Source organism: Oncorhynchus gorbuscha, unplaced genomic scaffold, assembly GCF_021184085.1.
Source record: "Oncorhynchus gorbuscha isolate QuinsamMale2020 ecotype Even-year unplaced genomic scaffold, OgorEven_v1.0 Un_scaffold_843, whole genome shotgun sequence".
Lineage (NCBI taxonomy): Eukaryota > Metazoa > Chordata > Actinopteri > Salmoniformes > Salmonidae > Oncorhynchus > Oncorhynchus gorbuscha.
The window spans coordinates 24,963-42,861 of NW_025745835.1; the positions used below are offsets into that span (position 1 = coordinate 24,963).

General features: G+C 45.2%; 1 protein-coding gene across 1 annotated transcript; it reads left to right on the forward strand.

Moving 5' to 3' along the window:
• Positions 1–471: 471 nt before the first annotated feature.
• Positions 472–14,838, forward strand: LOC124020510 (extensin-2-like; the record flags this gene model as incomplete). The annotated part of the gene is made up of 2 exons (XM_046335751.1): positions 472–948; positions 14,193–14,838. Coding segments are annotated over 2 exons (1,123 nt in total), but the record flags the coding sequence as incomplete, so codon positions are not given.
• Between the last annotated feature and the right edge of the window lie 3,061 nt (positions 14,839–17,899).

Genomic DNA, 17,899 nt, shown 5'->3' on the forward strand with positions numbered 1-17,899 from the left:
TCTTCAATCCAGAGGACTGTCTTACCCCAGGGCTGTACTGTAATACTACTGTCATATAGACTAGCTACAGGTCTATAGGTGATGTAATATAGACTAGCTACAGGTCTATAGGTGATGTACAATACTGTCATATAGACTAGCTACAGGTCTATAGGTGATGTACAATACTGTCATATAGACTAGCTACAGGTCTATAGGTGATGTACAATACTGTCATATAGACTAGCTACAGGTCTATAGGTGATGTAATATAGACTAGCTACAGGTGATGTAATATAGACTAGCTACAGGTCTATAGGTGATGTACAATACTGTCATATAGACTAGCTACAGGTCTATAGGTGATAACTGTGGATGCTGCTAATGAGGAGGACTAATCAACAGTTATGCTAATGGTACTTAGCGCTACCCACTTAATTAAATATCTCTACAGCCCCACTGTAACACTGTGCTCCTCCATCATGGTTGAAGTGTCCCAGGAGGACTCTTCAGTGTCAGTCTACCACAGGTCCACTATCTGTCACCGGTCTACACACCACCAGACCACGCCTCCTCACTGGCCAATCACAACCCCCCACAGACCTACACACCACCAGACCACTCCTCCTCACTGGCCAATCACAACCCCCCACAGACCTACACACCACCAGACCACGCCTCCTCACTGGCCAATCACAACCCCCCACAGACCTACACACCACCAGACCACTCCTGCTCACTGGCCAATCACAACCCCCCACAGACCTACACACCACCAGACCTCTACTCCTCACTGGCCAATCACAACCCCCCACAGACCTACACACCACCAGACCACGTCTCCTCACTGGCCAATCACAACCCCCCACAGACCTACACACCACCAGACCACTCCTCCTCACTGGCCTCTCACTACCCCTCATGGACCTCTTCTTCATCTCCTCCTCACCAGCTTTCTACCCCCAACTGGTCTCCATGGCTACTACCCCCACTGGTCTGCATGGGTACTAATACACCCACTGGTCTCCATGGCTACTACTACCCCCACTGGTCTCCATGGCTACTACTACCCCCACTGATCTCTATGGCTACTACCCCCACTGATCTCCATGGCTACTACCCCCACTGATCTCCAAGGCTACTACTACCCCCACTGATCTCCATGGCTACTACCCCCACTGATCTCCAAGGCTACTACTACCCCCACTGATCTCCATGGCTACTACCCCCACTGATCTCCATGGCTACGACTATCCCCACTGATCTCTATGGCTACTACCCCCACTGATCTCCAAGGCTACTACTACCCCCACTGATCTCTATGGCTACTACCCCCACTGATCTCCATGGCTACTACCCCCACTGATCTCCAAGGCTACTACTACCCCCACTGATCTCCAAGGCTACTACTACCCCCACTGATCTCCATGGCTACTACCCCCACTGATCTCCATGGCTACGACTACCCCCACTGATCTCCATGGCTACTACTACCCCCACTGATCTCCATGGCTACTACTACCCCCACTGATATCCATGGCTACTACTACCCCCACTGATCTCCATGGCTACTACTACCCCCACTGATCTCCATGGCTACTACTACCCCCACTGATCTCCATGGCTACTACCCCCACTGATCTCCATGGCTACTACTACCCCCACTGATCTCCATGGCTACTACCCCCACTGATCCCCATGGCTACTACTACCCCCACTGATCTCCATGGCTACTACTACCCCCACTGATCTCCATGGCTACTACCCCCACTGATCTCCATGGCTACTACTACCCCCACTGATCTCCATGGCTACTACTACCCCCACTGATCTCCATGGCTACTACTACCCCCACTGATCTCCATGGCTACCACTACCCCCACTGATCTCCATGGCTATTCCTTTGTGTTCCGTTCCTGTCCCACTACCCCCACTGATCTCCATGGCTACTACTACCCCCACTGATCTCCATGGCTACTACCCCCACTGATCTCCATGGCTACTACTACCCCCACTGATCTCCATGGCTACTACTACCCCCACTGATCTCCATGGCTACTACCCCCACTGATCTCCATGGCTACTACCCCCACTGATCTCCATGGCTACTACCCCCACTGATCTCCATGGCTCCAAACCTACTACCCCTATCCAAACCATGCTGGATCATTTCATTACTGCAGATTTGAACTGAGATTCAGGGAAGATTTCTGTTATTCCTGTTTGGAGAATAAACTTCCTTAGATATTACCATGACAACAGAGTAGACAGACCCTGCCGTCGAGATAAGCCATTGCTCGTTGACACTGTGAGTGGAGAACCTGGAGGCTCAGGTTTCCATTGAGTGTCTGACTGTATTAGCCCACCTTGCTACTCCGGTGAATGGTTTCATCTGATCTTGATCTTTCCATTACTCTGGAGCTCGGGATGCAGTCCATTCCTGCTATCTGGATGATCCCATAAGAGAACTTTAAAAGGAGATGTTCGGGTTTTAGACCGTTCACAGTGATTTGTTCAGGGCCCTGGCTTCATTCTGCCAAGTATCTGGTCCATGACTTATTCTATTGAGTTTCGCATTGCTGCCTGTTGTTTATCGGCGCTGCTTTTGTCAAAATTGGTCCTAAAACATCCTGGAACGTTTCTTTGTCATGGAAGAAATGCTCCCTCACAACCTTCCCTAACAGTTGAACTGGGAAAAAAGCCAATAGAGGATATTTATGATTTATATTATCCCCTTTAGCGGAAAGAGGAAAATGAAACATCATTCTAAATTCTGGGGCTCTTTTTAAGAAGAAGGATGGGTCCCTTTTGTGGCCATACGACATGCCCATGCTCTGGTCCAAGGCACACACAATTAGAGATGATCCTTTCCTCCAGATAACCGAGGGTACCTGGCTCAGATGGTTTGTCACAGGCTCTCTTAACATCGGGGGGTGTTTTCAAATCCTTTTCAATGTCTGAAAGGGTCCCACATAATGACGTTAACAGCTTGAAACTCCAGATGGCACTGGTTATCCAAAGATTTCACTGTCATCAGATTTCGGTCCAGCTACAGAGTGCCCATTGGGGCAGGGTTGTTTCATGACGTAAGATTTTTACGTCCGTACTCTGACCGTTCTGCATGTTTGCCTTAGATGTTATCATTCTTCCCAGTATCCAAATTTGAGACACTGCGCTATTAACTCTCAGATTCTGTTCCTGTCGCCATCTGAGACTATTTACTTTTGATTTTCCGTCGCCATCCGTTTACATCCTGTTGTTTTGGGTCCCTGGCTAGTATGTCATAACCTTCCTATTATTGGTCAATTCTATCCTATCCTGTCCGGTTCTTGTCATGTGAAGTGTTTAATGTCTGTTCTGTTTCTTCTGTCCCTACTTCTCCAGGAGGGATTCTTCAGGCGTGTTGACGGGTTAAGTGCCGGATTGAATACATGATCTGCGCATCGGTCTTTGTGGTAGTCCTAGTAACCTCCTTCCTTCACCTGATGATTGATGATCTCCTTCAGTGGGACTCACTCCTCAAGTTAGCTGGTCATCTCTGTTCGAGAACGTAGGCTCTCAGCGATTATTTGTCTGTGTCTCTTGGCCTTAAGGTGACACCATAGTGCCTTCTTCTTCTCCGGGACGGGGCGAGGTTCGTTTTTCTCCTGCCGGTACTGCGCCCTGCGTCATTCGAGGCTGAATGTCATAACGGTTAGACCGTTACCGGTTGCCTTTGTCTCGGGGAAGACTGTGTCGGAGCCAGCGCTTTACTAAGGTGGATCATTTCGCTAACTTCCTTCCCGACGGCGCATCAGATTGAGAATCATTCAGAATTCATGGCCTCCCCGTTAGACGCCGTGTTTCTGCCGTTGGCCCGCCAATTCCGCCAGTTTTGGAGGAGTTAATGATGTTCTGCTGAACATCTTTGTGTCTATCTTGTGATATCCCAGATTTTTCTCTAACGTCACAGAGATTCATGTTCAGACGATTGGTCGTGTTGGCAGCAGTCCTTTAGAAACTGTTAAGGCAGAAAGCTCTTTTCATGTCTCCTCCGTCTTACCGGTTCCGTTATTCTCATCCCCTGAAGGCATTCAGATGGATTCCGCTAAGATCCAAGCTGTCAGTGAGACTGCTGGCCCGTTCCGTCACAGTGTCAGTGCAGCGCTAGGGATTAAGAGTCCAAGTTCTAGACGGCACATGGTGGTTCTGGTCAGGAGAGCTTGCTGCCCCTTTCAAGCTCTTACTTTGGTCACAGCTGTGAGTTCATCCTCTTCGGCTCTTTGTCCCCTAAAATGTTGAGAGTGCTCAGGAGGGAGTGGCTGCTTCTGCCTAATCTTCGTCGCGTCCATCCTGTCTTCCATGTCTCCTATCACCCTCTTACTTCGTGACCAGGGGCCCTAGTGGGCTGATCTTCAAAAGTAGGGACGGGGTCACTAGACAATTACTTGTGGATTGGGGAATAGGGTGTTTTCCAGTCTGACAAAAGTTCATCATCGATGAATGTTCTTGCGCAGGACGGTTGATGGGGGTACCGTTTGTCATTTATGCTCATGTCTTGTCCCTGTGCTCCCCCTATTCCTGGCTGGTATTAGGCCGTTCCTTTTGGTTTACCATAAGAACCTCTCAGTACTCCGATCGACTTATGCCCCTGCCTGTTGGGCGTTGTTCCTATTCCCTAATCGTTTCGAGTTTGTGATTTAGTCTTGTTAGCCTGATGTCCCTATTTATTCCTTTGGTTCTTCTGTGGCTTGTTTGATCCCATGGGATTCTTCCTTATGGGCGTGTTGTTTGTTAACAGTCTGGGGAATTGAAAGACAGGTTGCAAGCACTCACGCACACTGCGTCGACCTGCAGTCTGTGTCGCTTGTCCTAGTAACCTCCTTTTCGTTTCTGTTTCCACTGTTTCGTCTGGCTGTTCTTCAGTGGGCTCACTCTGCCAAGTTGCTGGTCACCCGGTGTTGAGGCATGCGTCTATTCGCCAGCATTTTGGTGGCCGACCAGGAGCGTGACATGGTTTGAATGAGCAGACTATTAGTCGGGTAACTCTCCTCCTGCCGGTCGTCTCAGATCCCATTCCTTCTCGACCATGGTCTCACATCGCCTTAGACTTCATTACCGGTCTGCCTTTGTCTGCGGGGAAGATGATTCTTACGGTTGTCGATAGGTTTTCTCTAAGGCGGCACATTTCATATAAAACTTCCTTCCGCTAAAAGCCAATACAGGATATTATTATCCCCTTTGAGAATGTATTCAAATTCATTGCCTCCCGTTGACGCCGTTTCCAGAGGCCCGCAATTCACGTCACAGTTTTGGAGGGAGTTCTGTCGTTTGATTGGTGCGTCCGTCAGTCTCTCTTAACATCGGGTTTCATCCCCAGTCTAACGGTCCAAGCATAAGGGCCAATCAGACGATAATGAGTCTTTCTTTCGTAAGAAACCCTGCGTCTTGGGCACAAACACACTCCCTGGGCAGAATACGCTCTGGTCGCTTCCCTTCGTCTGCTACCGGGTTATCTCCGTTTGTCTGTCCGTCTGTACCAGACCTCAGACTCTGTTCTCATCCCAGCTTCCTGAGTAGCGTTCCCTCCGCTCAAGCGTATTGTCCAATCGTTGAAGCACCAGTCTGCACTTTGCCGTTACAGGGCTCAGACGGTCTAGAGCCCCAATAAAGGCAGGATTAAGAGTCCAAGGTATTGTGAGTGGCAGAGAGTGGCTTTCCCTCCTGTCCTCTAAAGCGTAAATTTGACTGGAGTTCATTGGTCGTTCGTGTCAACGCTGTGACCAGGGGCCCTGGGCTTCTTCCGCGACACTTAGGGAATAGGTCCATCCTGTCTTCCATGTGTCCTGTTGTTGATAGAGGCACTCGTAGAACGTCTTGGAGGCCCTTCCCGGGGACATCCCTGATGATTGGGAGGGTTCGTCCTTGTGAGAAGGATGTTATCCGTCTCCTGCATGGACCGTTCAATCGAGAGAGAGCCTCCTCTGTTATGTCCAATAATGAGGAGAGGTTATCCACCCTGCATTGATAATGAGAGAGGTTATCCACCTTCCTCTTGCATGACGTAATGAGAGAGGTTATCCACCTTCTTGCATGATAATGTCCAGAGAGGTTATCCACCCTGTCTTCCCTCCCCCATGATAATGAGAGAGGTTATCCACGTTCCTGCATGATAATGAGAGAGGTTATCCGTCTCCGTGCTGGACCGTTCACTCATCGATGAGAGGATTCCTTATGCGCCAGGACCGGTGAGTGGGGGGTACTGTCATGTTTGTCATTTATTATCATGTCTTGTCCCTGTGCTCCCCATTCCACCTCTGCTGGTCTTATTAGGCTCTTTCCCTCTTTCTATCCCTCTCTCTCCCCCTCCCTCTCTCACTCTCTCGCTCTCTCTTCTCTCTATCGTTCCGTTCCTGCTCCCAGCTGTTCCTATTCCCCTAATCATCATTTACCCTGTTGATCCTTTCCCCTGATGAGTCCCTATTTATTCCTTTGTGTTCCGTTCCTGTCCCGTCGGTTCCTTGTTTAGTATTCACCACGCCCTGTCCTGTCGTGTTTTTGCCTTCATCAGATGCGTGTGAGAGTGTCTCTATCCACGGCCTGCCTATGAGCGACCTGCAGAGAGCTTCTCTTGTTATTCCCTCTACAGACTAGAGGATTTCTGTTATTCCCTGTTTGGACTTGAATAAACTCTGTTTCTGTTAAGTCGCTTTTGAGTCCTCTATCACCTGCATGACAGACCCGTTTAACATTGAGTTGACTGTAACATTGAGTTGACTGTATTAGACCAATGTGAATGGTTTGAATGAGATCTTTATTATCCATTCCTGAATGATCCCATAAGAAAGAAGGGGAACAGTGATGTTAGTCATTCTAGTATGAATGACCATTATATTTGTTGTTTATGTTTTGTCAAAACTAAAACATGAATATAAGAAATGTAACAGTTGAATCCAATACAGGATATTTATGATTATATTATCCCCTTTAAAGAGGAAAATGAAGGTTATGCCCACCAAGGCACACAATAGAGATTATCCTGTCCTCCAGATAACGAGAGGTTATCCGGGTTTTTCAAATCCTTTTCAATGTCCTTAATGACGCCTAACATGGTAGATGGCATTATCCAAAGATTTCCACTTCACATGACAGAAATGTACTATCTGAGGTTATCCCAGTGTTTCCCATAGATGTAAATACAGTCATGTCTGTCCGTCTGTCCCACAGACAGTCAGACAGCTGTATAATCCATTCCTGCTGATGGATAGAAGTGGAGATGTCAGGTATCAGGGTGTCAATACTTGGTCTCTCTCTAATGAGAGATGGTTATCCACTTTGGCATAATATCATGACAATGAGAGAGGTTTCCACACTGCATGATATTGAGATGCCAGGTGGGAGACCTGGGTCTTTTCTTTCATAGATAAGCAATACCCACACACTGTGATAGACAGAGAAAGACATCAGTCAATCAGCTGTCTGTCCCCCCAGACAGTCTCCTGTATGGTTCCTATTGGCTTTTACAGCTGATGTAGACATGTCACAGCCCCAAATCCTGTGGTTCATTAATCCCCATAAATCAGACCCTCTTAAGCTGTGAGTGACTAAATGGCCTGAATAAATTAATGTTGGAGTGCTCAACAGCTGTGTCCACCTATTCCCTATATAGTGCACTACTTTTGACCAGGGGCCCTAGTGGGCTGGTCAAAAGTAACATATATAACATTTTGACAAAAGCCAATGTGTTTGGTTGTTGATAGATGGAGAAACCGGGGGTGATGGTACACCGCTGATCATACCCAAGCTCAATGTATTATAGGGGGTTCATTGGAAGGACATCCCTGGGATGAGATGTTATCCACCCTGCATGGTAATGAGAGGTTATCCACCCTGCATGATAATGATAGATGTTATCCACCCTGCATGATAATGAGAGAGGTTATCCACCCTGCATGATAATGAGAGGTTATCCACCCTGTATGATAATGAGAGAGGTTATCCAGATGATGAGAGAGGTTATCCACCTGCATGATAAAAGAGGTTATCCAATGATAATGAAGGTTATCCACCCTGCATGATAATGAGAGAGGTTATCCACCCTGCATGACAATGAGAGAGGTTATCCACCCTGCATGACAATGAGAGGTTATCCACCCTGCATGATAATGCATGGAGAGAGGTTATCCACCCTGCATGATAATGAGAGAGGTTATCCACCCTGCATGATAATGAGAGAGGTTATCCACCCTGCATGGTAATGAGAGAGGTTATCCACCCTGCATGACAATGAGAGAGGTAATGAGAGAGGTTATCCACCCTGCATGGTAATGAGAGGTTATCCACCTGCATGCATGGTTAATGCATGGAGAGGTTATCCACCCTGCATGGTAATGAGAGAGGTTATCCACCCTGCATTATAATGAGAGGTTATCCACACTGCATGATATTGAGAGACTCACTGTGGAGAAAGTTAGCCCCACCCCTCCTGCATGACTTTAATGAGAGAGGTTAGCCCCACTCCTGTTCATTAACATATATAATGAGAGATGTAGCTCCACCCCTCCTGCATGGTAATGAGAGGCATGTTATCCACCCTGCATGGTAATGAGAGAGTTGAATCCACAACTGGAGGTCTGAGATAAACAAACAAATAAATAAACAGAGAGAGAGAGAGAGAGGAGAGAGAGAGTGGGAGAGATAGGAGAGAGAGAGAGAGATGATAGAGAGAGAGACACTGATGATATTGAGAGAGAGAGAAAGACCCGTCTTTTCTTTCAGATAGAGAGAGAGATAAGAGAGAGAGAGAGAGAGAGATAGAGAGAGACTGTAGAGAGAGAGAAAGGAAAGAGAGAGAGATTGACTTTTACAGCTGGTAGAGACCCCTCCTGTGGTTCATTAACATATATAAGAGCATGTACAGCTCCACCCCTCCTGTGGAGAGGCATGTACAGAGAGAGCTGGTAGCTGGTTGAGACTGGAGAGAGAGATAGAGAGAGAGAGAGAGAGAGAGAGAGAGAGAGAGAGAGAGAGAGAGAGAGAGAGAAAGAGAGAGAGAGAGAAAGAGAGAGAGAGAGAGGGAGAGAGAGAGGGAGAGAGAGAGAGAGAGGGAGAGAGAGATAGAGAGAGAGAAAAAAAAGAAAGAAAGAAAATGGCTGGAGTTTGGATAAGCCATGATCCAGTCCAGAGGGCCAAGGCCAAAGCTGTGGCTAGGTTTGGTGCGGGGGTTGTTGCGTGGGCTGGTGGAAACAGGATGCCTTGGTAGGTGTCAGGAAAGTTACTATTTGGACCTCTGCCAAAGAGCCTAAGCCAAAGACACCAAGCCAGGGACCAAGCCAGGCACCAGGCTGGAGAGGAGAGGAGCTGAGTAGCATTGGATGTCAGTCAAACCACTAGCCAGCCTGGGGATCCATCCAGCATATGGTGAACCAAGACGGGGGGAGAGGAACAGCCAAGGCTATGGAGCTCCGCCAGCTCAGCACATTGTCAGTGTGAATATTAACACAGCAGCATCAGAGCCATGGATAGCCCCCTCACTGACCTAGAGGTGAATATTAACACAGCAGCATCAGAGCCATGGATAGCCCCCTCACTGACCTAGAGGTGAATATTAACACAGCAGCATCAGAGCCATGGATAGCCCCCTCACTGACCTAGAGGTGAATATTAACACAGCAGCATCAGAGCCATGGATAGAACCCTCACTGACCTAGAGGTGAATATTTACACAGCAGCATCAGAGCCATGGATAGCCCCCTCACTGACCTAGAGGTGAATATTAACACAGCAGCATCAGAGCCATGGATAGAACCCTCACTGACCTAGAGGTGAATATTTACACCTCATTGGACTAGAGGTGAATATTTACACCTCACTGGACTAGAGGTGAATATTTACACCTCATTGGACTAGAGGTGAATATTTACACCTCACTGGACGAGAGGTGAATATTTACACCTCATTGGACTAGAGGTGAATATTTACACCTCACTGGACTAGAGGTGAATATTTACACCTCACTGGACTAGAGACCCAGGACATTAATACAACGCTGGGTTGAAGATATCCTGCTACAACCAACCAGGACTCTCTTTCCCTCCTCTCCACTCAATAGCTATTTTCACAAATGTCAGATTCACACTTTCTTTGATGTGGTGTCTGCAATTCTACCGTTGTTTTGGCCTTGGAGAATACTTTTTAATTAGTGTACTAGTCCTGCAGGATCTATGTGTGTTGATTCATTATGCCGTATCCCTCAGCAACCAGTCAGCCTCACAATAACAGGGGAGAAAATGTTCTGTAAAACATTTCTGAAGAATGATTTAGCAGCAGGAGGACACCGTCTCAAGCTCGAACGTCTCTCCAAAATCACCATTGTTTCAGTGTTCCCCTGCCTCTATTCCACAGCTGTGCATGACGGATTCTCTCAAGCAAGAGGATTTATGGAACAATGAACCTCCAGCAGTGGCTATTGATCCAGACGCTCAATGTGTGTGTGTGTGTGTGTGTGTGTGTGTGTGTGTGTGTGTGTGTGTGTGTGTGTGTGTGTGTGTGTGTGTGTGTGTGTGTGTGTGTGTGTGTGTGTGTGTGTGTGTGTGTGTGTGTGTGTGTGTGTGTGTGTGTGTGTGTTCCGGCCAACACAGCTGCTGAGGAGAACAGACAAGCGGAGGGCTGAGGGACCACTCCTTTTCTTCTCTGACTCTCTGGGTGCAGGAGATTTAACATTTAAGACTTCAATTAACAAAAAACAGCTGAATCTCATTTGCTCTTATTGTTCACATGTATTACCATTATAGTTTTGTGCCCTGCTGATTTCATGGTAGTTCCATCTCTGTTAATGTGTTAGTGAGGGTGGGTTTTCATTACCCCTGCATGCCCAGCTCAAATAGGTTGATCAATTTCAAAACTGTAGCCTGCAAAGATGCCACTGTCTGTTCCCCTGGTCTCTGCTGGTCAGTGGTCAAACCAATGTGCTGTTAAGGCAACATAACCATTGGTCTTCAATAGAAGCAAGCCTCACCAATTACCTCTCTCCAGAACATTTATCCCACCAATGACACCTCTCCAGAACATTTATCCCACCAATGACATCTCTCCAGAACATTTATCCCACCAATGACACCTCTCCAGAACATTTATCCCACCAATGACACCTCTCCAGAACATTTATCCCACCAATGACATCTCTCCAGAACATTTATCCCACCAATGACACCTCTCCAGAACATTTATCCCACCAATGACATCTCTCCAGAACATTAATCCCACCAATGACATCTCTCCAGAACATTTATCCCACCAATGACACCTCTCCAGAACATTTATCCCACCAATGACACCTCTCCAGACCATTAATGTCACCAATCACCTCTCTAGATCATTAATGTCACCAATCACCTCTCAAGATCATTAATGTCACCAATCACCTCTCTAGATCATTAATGTCACCAATCACCTCTCTAGATCATTAATGTCACCAATCACCTCTCTAGATCATTAATGTCACCAATCACCTCTCTAGATCATTAATGTCACCAATCACCTCTCTAGATCATTAATGTCACCAATCACCTCTCTAGATCATTAATGTCACCAATCACCTCTCTAGATCATTAATGTCACCAATCACCTCTCCAAACCATTTATGGGACCAATCATCTCTCCAAACCATTTATGGGACCAATCACCTCTCCAAACCATTTATGGGACCAATCATCTCTCCAAACCATTTATGGGACCAGTCATCTCTCCAGACCATTTATGGAACCAATCATCTCTCCAAACCATTTATGGGACCAATCATCTCTCCAAACCATTTATGGGACCAGTCCACTCTCCAGAGCATTTATGGGACCAATCATCTCTCCAGACCATTTCTCCCAATGTTGTCTACCTGCCCAGGGCTAATGGTCAGCTCAACCTTTTTACAGGAACAGATAGGAAATGGTTTGAACGTTGTGTTTATGTTCTAATGAGATTTGTGACAGACTGAGCATGCCCAAGGCGGTGTGGATAAATGGATGAATGCATGTGAGCTCAGACAGCTCCCTCCAGCCACAGACAACCCCACTGAACCCACTCCAGCATGCACCATCCGGTTCATTCATTTAATGTACATCAGGGTTTTCTACAAAGCCATTTAGAATCCAAGGTATATTTTAGTATGGCACTTCTCTCTCCCAGTTAACCTCACTGACCCCAATGATGCACGCACGCACGCACGCACACACACACACACACACACACACACACACACACACACACACACACACACACACACACACACACACACACACACACACACACACACACACACACACACACACACACACACACACACACACACACACACACACACACACTTGTTTAATCCATTTTAAAGTTTTTGTGTGTTCTTAGTGAGATGTTAAATGCTGTTTTCAAAACCATTTGGAATCATATGCTACTGTATATTTTAGTATGGCACTTCTCCTTTTCACAGTCGATGTTTTACTCTCTTGGGGAAAGTATGTTTTAGCTGCAAAAAACACCGTCTTTTAAAAAGTTGAAATATCTTATAATTTAGTTAGTATATTCATCCGGGTATCTTTTCTGCTTTTGTACGCTTAAATCAGAGTAGCACCATTTTTTCCACGCAGCCTGTCTGGTGTAATCTACAGGCTATCCCTGAAGATATTGGGTTGATACGTCCATAAATATTTGATGTGTTCTGCATTTTAAATGTGTGTTCGAGACTAATGGGAAATAGTTTTTATTTTATTTCAAATGGTTGGTTATTGGGGAATAGATATTGAATTACTGTTATGTTAATATTGTAACAAAAAGCAACGTCTGACTTTTTTTGTCCCTGTTTTCCATTTGATTCCAGGGTTGTGATCAATGCGTTTTAGTAGGGAAAAGGCTGCAACACATAATGAAATCAGATATACTGTATGATGCATTAATATTGTGCTAAATTCATTTATATCCTGGTAAATGTGGCAATATAGCTTCTAGTTAGAGTAACTTCCTGTGTCTGTACTCTATTGTGATTCCATACATAACTGATTCTGTCTGGCCTTGGTCCTTTGTTCAGAGGGCTTTTACACTGAACATTGCCATCGGTTATTGCTTGGAGATTCCTGTCTGTCTTCCTGGCATCCTTCCATCAGCACTGCTGTAGCGTTCTGACACTCATTCTAGCATTCTTTACAATTATTACAATGTGCACGACGACATTGAACTACCCAACCAAGGACTATAACACAGCACTTCCCAACCGAGGACTATAACATAGAACTTCCCATCTGAGGACTATAACACAGCACTTCCCAACCGAGGACTATAACATAGAACTACCCAACCGAGGACTATAACATAGAACTTCCCTTCTGAGGACTATAACATAGAACTTCCCATCTGAGGACTATAACATAAAACTTCCCATCTGAGGACTATAACATAGAACTTCCCAACTGAGGACAATATCATAGAACCACCCAACCGAGGACTATAGCATAGAACTTCCCATCTGAGGACCATAACATAGAACTTCCCATCTGAGGACTATAACATAGAACTTCCCATCTGATGACTATAACATAGAACTTCCCATCTGAGGACTATGACATAGAACTTCCCATCTGAGGACTATAACATAGAACTTCCCATCTGAGGACTATAACATAGAACTTCCCATCTGAGGACTATAACATAGAACTTCCCATCTGAGGACTATAACATAGAACTTCCCATCTGAGGACTATAACATAAAACTTCCCATCTGAGGACTATAACATAAAACTTCCCATCTGAGGACTATAACATAGAACTTCCCATCTGAAGACTATAACATAGAACTTCCCATCTGAGGACTATAACATAGAACTTCCCATCTGAGGACTATGAATGATTTGTGAAAGACCTGTAAAAAAGCTATTTGGCACAATTAAAATCCCTCATCACCTGTGGTCTACTCTGAGGCTGTGTTAACACAGACAGACCAATTCTGATCTCATTTTCACTAATTGGTCTTTTGACCAATCAGATCAGCTCTGAAAAAAGATCTGATGTGAAAAAAAAAAAAAATCTGATCTGATGTGATTGGTCAAAAGACCAATTAGCGGGAAAAAATAATTGGGCTGCCTGTGAAAACGCAGCCTAAGTACTACTTTAGGGCCTCAACAACATGTGTACCGTAGGTGTCAAGGCTTTAGGGCCTCAACAACATGTGTACCAGTGTTTAACCCTTACCCCAGTCTGGTGTTTAACACTTACCCCAGTCTGGTGTTTAACCCTTACCCCAGTCTGGTGGTGTTCCACCCTTACCCCAGTCTGGTGTTCCACCCTTACCCCAGTCTGGTGTTTAACCCTTACCCCAGTCTGGTGGTGTTCCATCCTTACCCCAGTCTGGTGTTCCACCCTTACCCCAGTCTGGTGTTCCACCCTTACCCCAGTCTGGTGTTCCACCCTTACCCCAGTCTGGTGTTTAACCCTTACCCCAGTCTGGTGTTCCACCCTTACCCCAGTCTGGTGTTTAACCCTTACCCCAGTCTGGTGTTTAACCCTTACCCCAGTCTGGTGTTCAACCCTTACCCCAGTCTGGTGTTTAACCCTTACCCCAGTCTGGTGTTCCACCCTTACCCCAGTCTGGTGTTCCACCCTTACCCCAGTCTGGTGTTTAACCCTTACCCCAGTCTGGTGGTGTTCCACCCTTACCCCAGTCTGGTGTTTAACCCTTACCCCAGTCTGGTGTTTAACCCTTACCCCAGTCTGGTGTTTAACCCTTACCCCAGTCTGGTGTTTAACCCTTACCCCAGTCTGGTGTTCCATCCTTACCCCAGTCTGGTGTTTAACCCTTACCCCAGTCTGGTGTTCATTCCTTACCCCAGTCTGGGGCCCTAAGACTTGGACAGACATGGAAATATTGCAAGCATAGGGAAGGAACTAAGGAGCCGCTATGTAATTTCTTTAAACATTATTAATCTACAATTGTTTCATGTGGCTGTAATGAAATACTGTAGGTTGTTGTTCATTTGCAGAGCTACAGGGTGTTACAGGCTACAAATGATCTAGCTAGTCCATTACCTGCACTTTGATTGATCCTAAACATCCACAATGTCAAGCAGCATTATTGTTGTATTCCCTCAACCACATCATCCACCACTGGCATTCATCACTCACCACGGACAGACTGGTGATAATGTCATACATCTCAATATCAGCTAGATGATGTTTTTTTATGTACATTCGCATGACACTTTGATTTATTGGGTGCAATTTGAAACAAAACAGTTTGTCTGGGTTGTATATTGAATGGAAACAGTTTGTCTGGGTTGTATATTGAAGGAAAACAGCTTGTCTGGGTTGTATATTGAAGTGGAAACAGCTTGTCTGGGTTGTATATTGAAGTGGAAACAGTTTGTCTGGGTTGTATATTGAAGTGGAAACAGTTTGTCTGGGTTGTATATTGAAGTGAAAACAGCTTGTCTGGGTTGTATATTGAAGTGGAAACAGTTTGTCTGGGTTGTATATTGAAGGGAAACAGCTTGTCTGGGTTGTATATTGAAGTGGAAACCGTTTGTCTGGGTTGTATATTGAAGGGAAACAGTTTGTCTGGGTTGTATATTGAATGGAAACAGTTTGTCTGGGTTGTATATTGAAGTGGAAACAGTTTGTCTGGGTTGTATATTGAAGTGGAAACAGTTTGTCTGGGTTGTATATTGAAGTGGAAACAGTTTGTCTGGATTGTATATTGAAGGGAAACAGTTTGTCTGGGTTGTATATTGAAGTGGAAACAGTTTGTTTGGGTTGTATATTGAAGTGGAAACAGTTTGTCTGGGTTGTATATTGAAGGGAAACAGCTTGTCTGGGTTGTATATTGAAGTGGAAACAGTTTGTCTGGGTTGTATATTGAAGTGGAAACAGCTTGTCTGGGTTGTATATTGAAGTGGAAACAGTTTGTCTGGGTTGTATATTGAAGGGAAACAGCTTGTCTGGGTTGTATATTGAAGTGGAAACAGTTTGTCTGGGTTGTATATTGAAGGGAAAACAGTTTGTCTGGGTTGTATATTGAAGTGGAAACAGTTTGTCTGGGTTGTATATTGAAGTGGAAACAGCTTGTCTGGGTTGTATATTGAAGGGGAAACAGTTTGTCTGGGTTGTATATTGAAGGGAAACAGCTTGTCTGGGTTGTATATTGAAGTGAAAACAGTTTGTCTGGGTTGTATATTGAAGGGAAACAGTTTGTCTGGGTTGTATATTGAATGGAAACAGTTTGTCTGGGTTGTATATTGAAGTGGAAACAGCTTGTCTGGGTTGTATATTGAAGTGGAAACAGTTTGTCTGGGTTGTATATTGAAGTGGAAACAGTTTGTCTGGGTTGTATATTGAAGTGGAAACAGTTTGTCTGGGTTGTATATTGAAGGGAAACAGTTTGTCTGGGTTGTATATTGAAGGGAAACAGCTTGTCTGGGTTGTATATTGAAGTGGAAACAGTTTGTCTGGGTTGTATATTGAAGAGAAACAGTTTGTTGTGTTCGAGGCTGACAGCCCCCAGGATATTTGATTTGAGCTCATCTATGTGACATTGGGTTTAATTCAAATCATGACACTCACTCCATCTCCTGAAGCAAGCCTATATATTTCTACCAGAAGTTTGTTTAGCGACATCAATTAAATGTATGTATAACATGCCTACAGGGCAAAGTCAAGAACAGCCAACGAGACACAGTTCTTTGTCTGTGGAACTGAATTACATTTTATTTTAAACATGTCATGCAATGTGATGAAAACAAAAAAAAAATCTGTTTTTTTTTCAAAATTTTGCTTTTATTTGAAAGGGAAAACATATAATTCAATAAATATTGTAGCAACAACAATGGGACACAGACATAACAGTTACATTACAAAAAGAGGGAGGATGACCTAATGACGAAACACTTTACACAACAAACAACCGTTTCTTTCTTTTAATTCATTTCTGAAACAGATAGCATTAGCAGGCTAGCTGATGATACTGCTCTAGGAGAAGCTGTTCTGAAACAGATAGCATTAGCAGGCTAGCTGATGATACTGCTCTAGGAGAAGCTGTTCTGAAACAGATAGCATTAGCAGGCAAGCTGATGATACTGCTCTAGGAGAAGCTGTTCTGAAACAGAAAGCATTAGCAGGCTAGCTGATGATACTGCTCTAGGAGAAGCTGTTCTGAAACAGAAAGCATTAGCTAGGAGAAGCTGTTCTGAAACAGGCTAGCTGATGATACTGCTCTAAGAGAAGCTGTTCTGAAACAGATAGCATTAGCAGGCTAGCTGATGATACTGCTCTAGGAGAAGCTGTTCTGAAACAGATAGCATTAGCAGGCTAGCTGATGACACTGCTCTAGGAGAAGCTGTTCTGAAACAGATAGCATTAGCAGGCTAGCTGATGATACTGGTCTAGGAGAAGCTGTTCTGAAACAGAGCATTAGCAGGCTAGCTGATGACACTGCTCTAGGAGAAGCTGTTCTGAAACAGAAAGCATTAGCAGGCTAGCTGATGATACTGCTCTAGGAGAAGTTGTTCTGAAACAGATAGCATTAGCAGGCTAGCTGATGATACTGCTCTAGGAGAAGCTGTTCTGAAACAGATAGCATTAGCCGACTAGCTGATGACACTGCTCTAGGAGAAGCTGTTCTGAAACAGATAGCATTAGCAGGCTAGCTGATGATACTGGTCTAGGAGAAGCTGTTCTGAAACAGAGCATTAGCAGGCTAGCTGATGACACTGCTCTAGGAGCTGTTCTGAAACAGAAAGCATTAGCAGGCTAGCTGATGATACTGCTCTAGGAGAAGCTGTTCTGAAACAGATAGCATTAGCAGGCTAGCTGATGACACTGCTCTAGGAGAAGCTGTTCTGAAACAGATAGCATTAGCAGGCTAGCTGATGATACTGGTCTAGGAGAAGCTGTTCTGAAACAGAGCATTAGC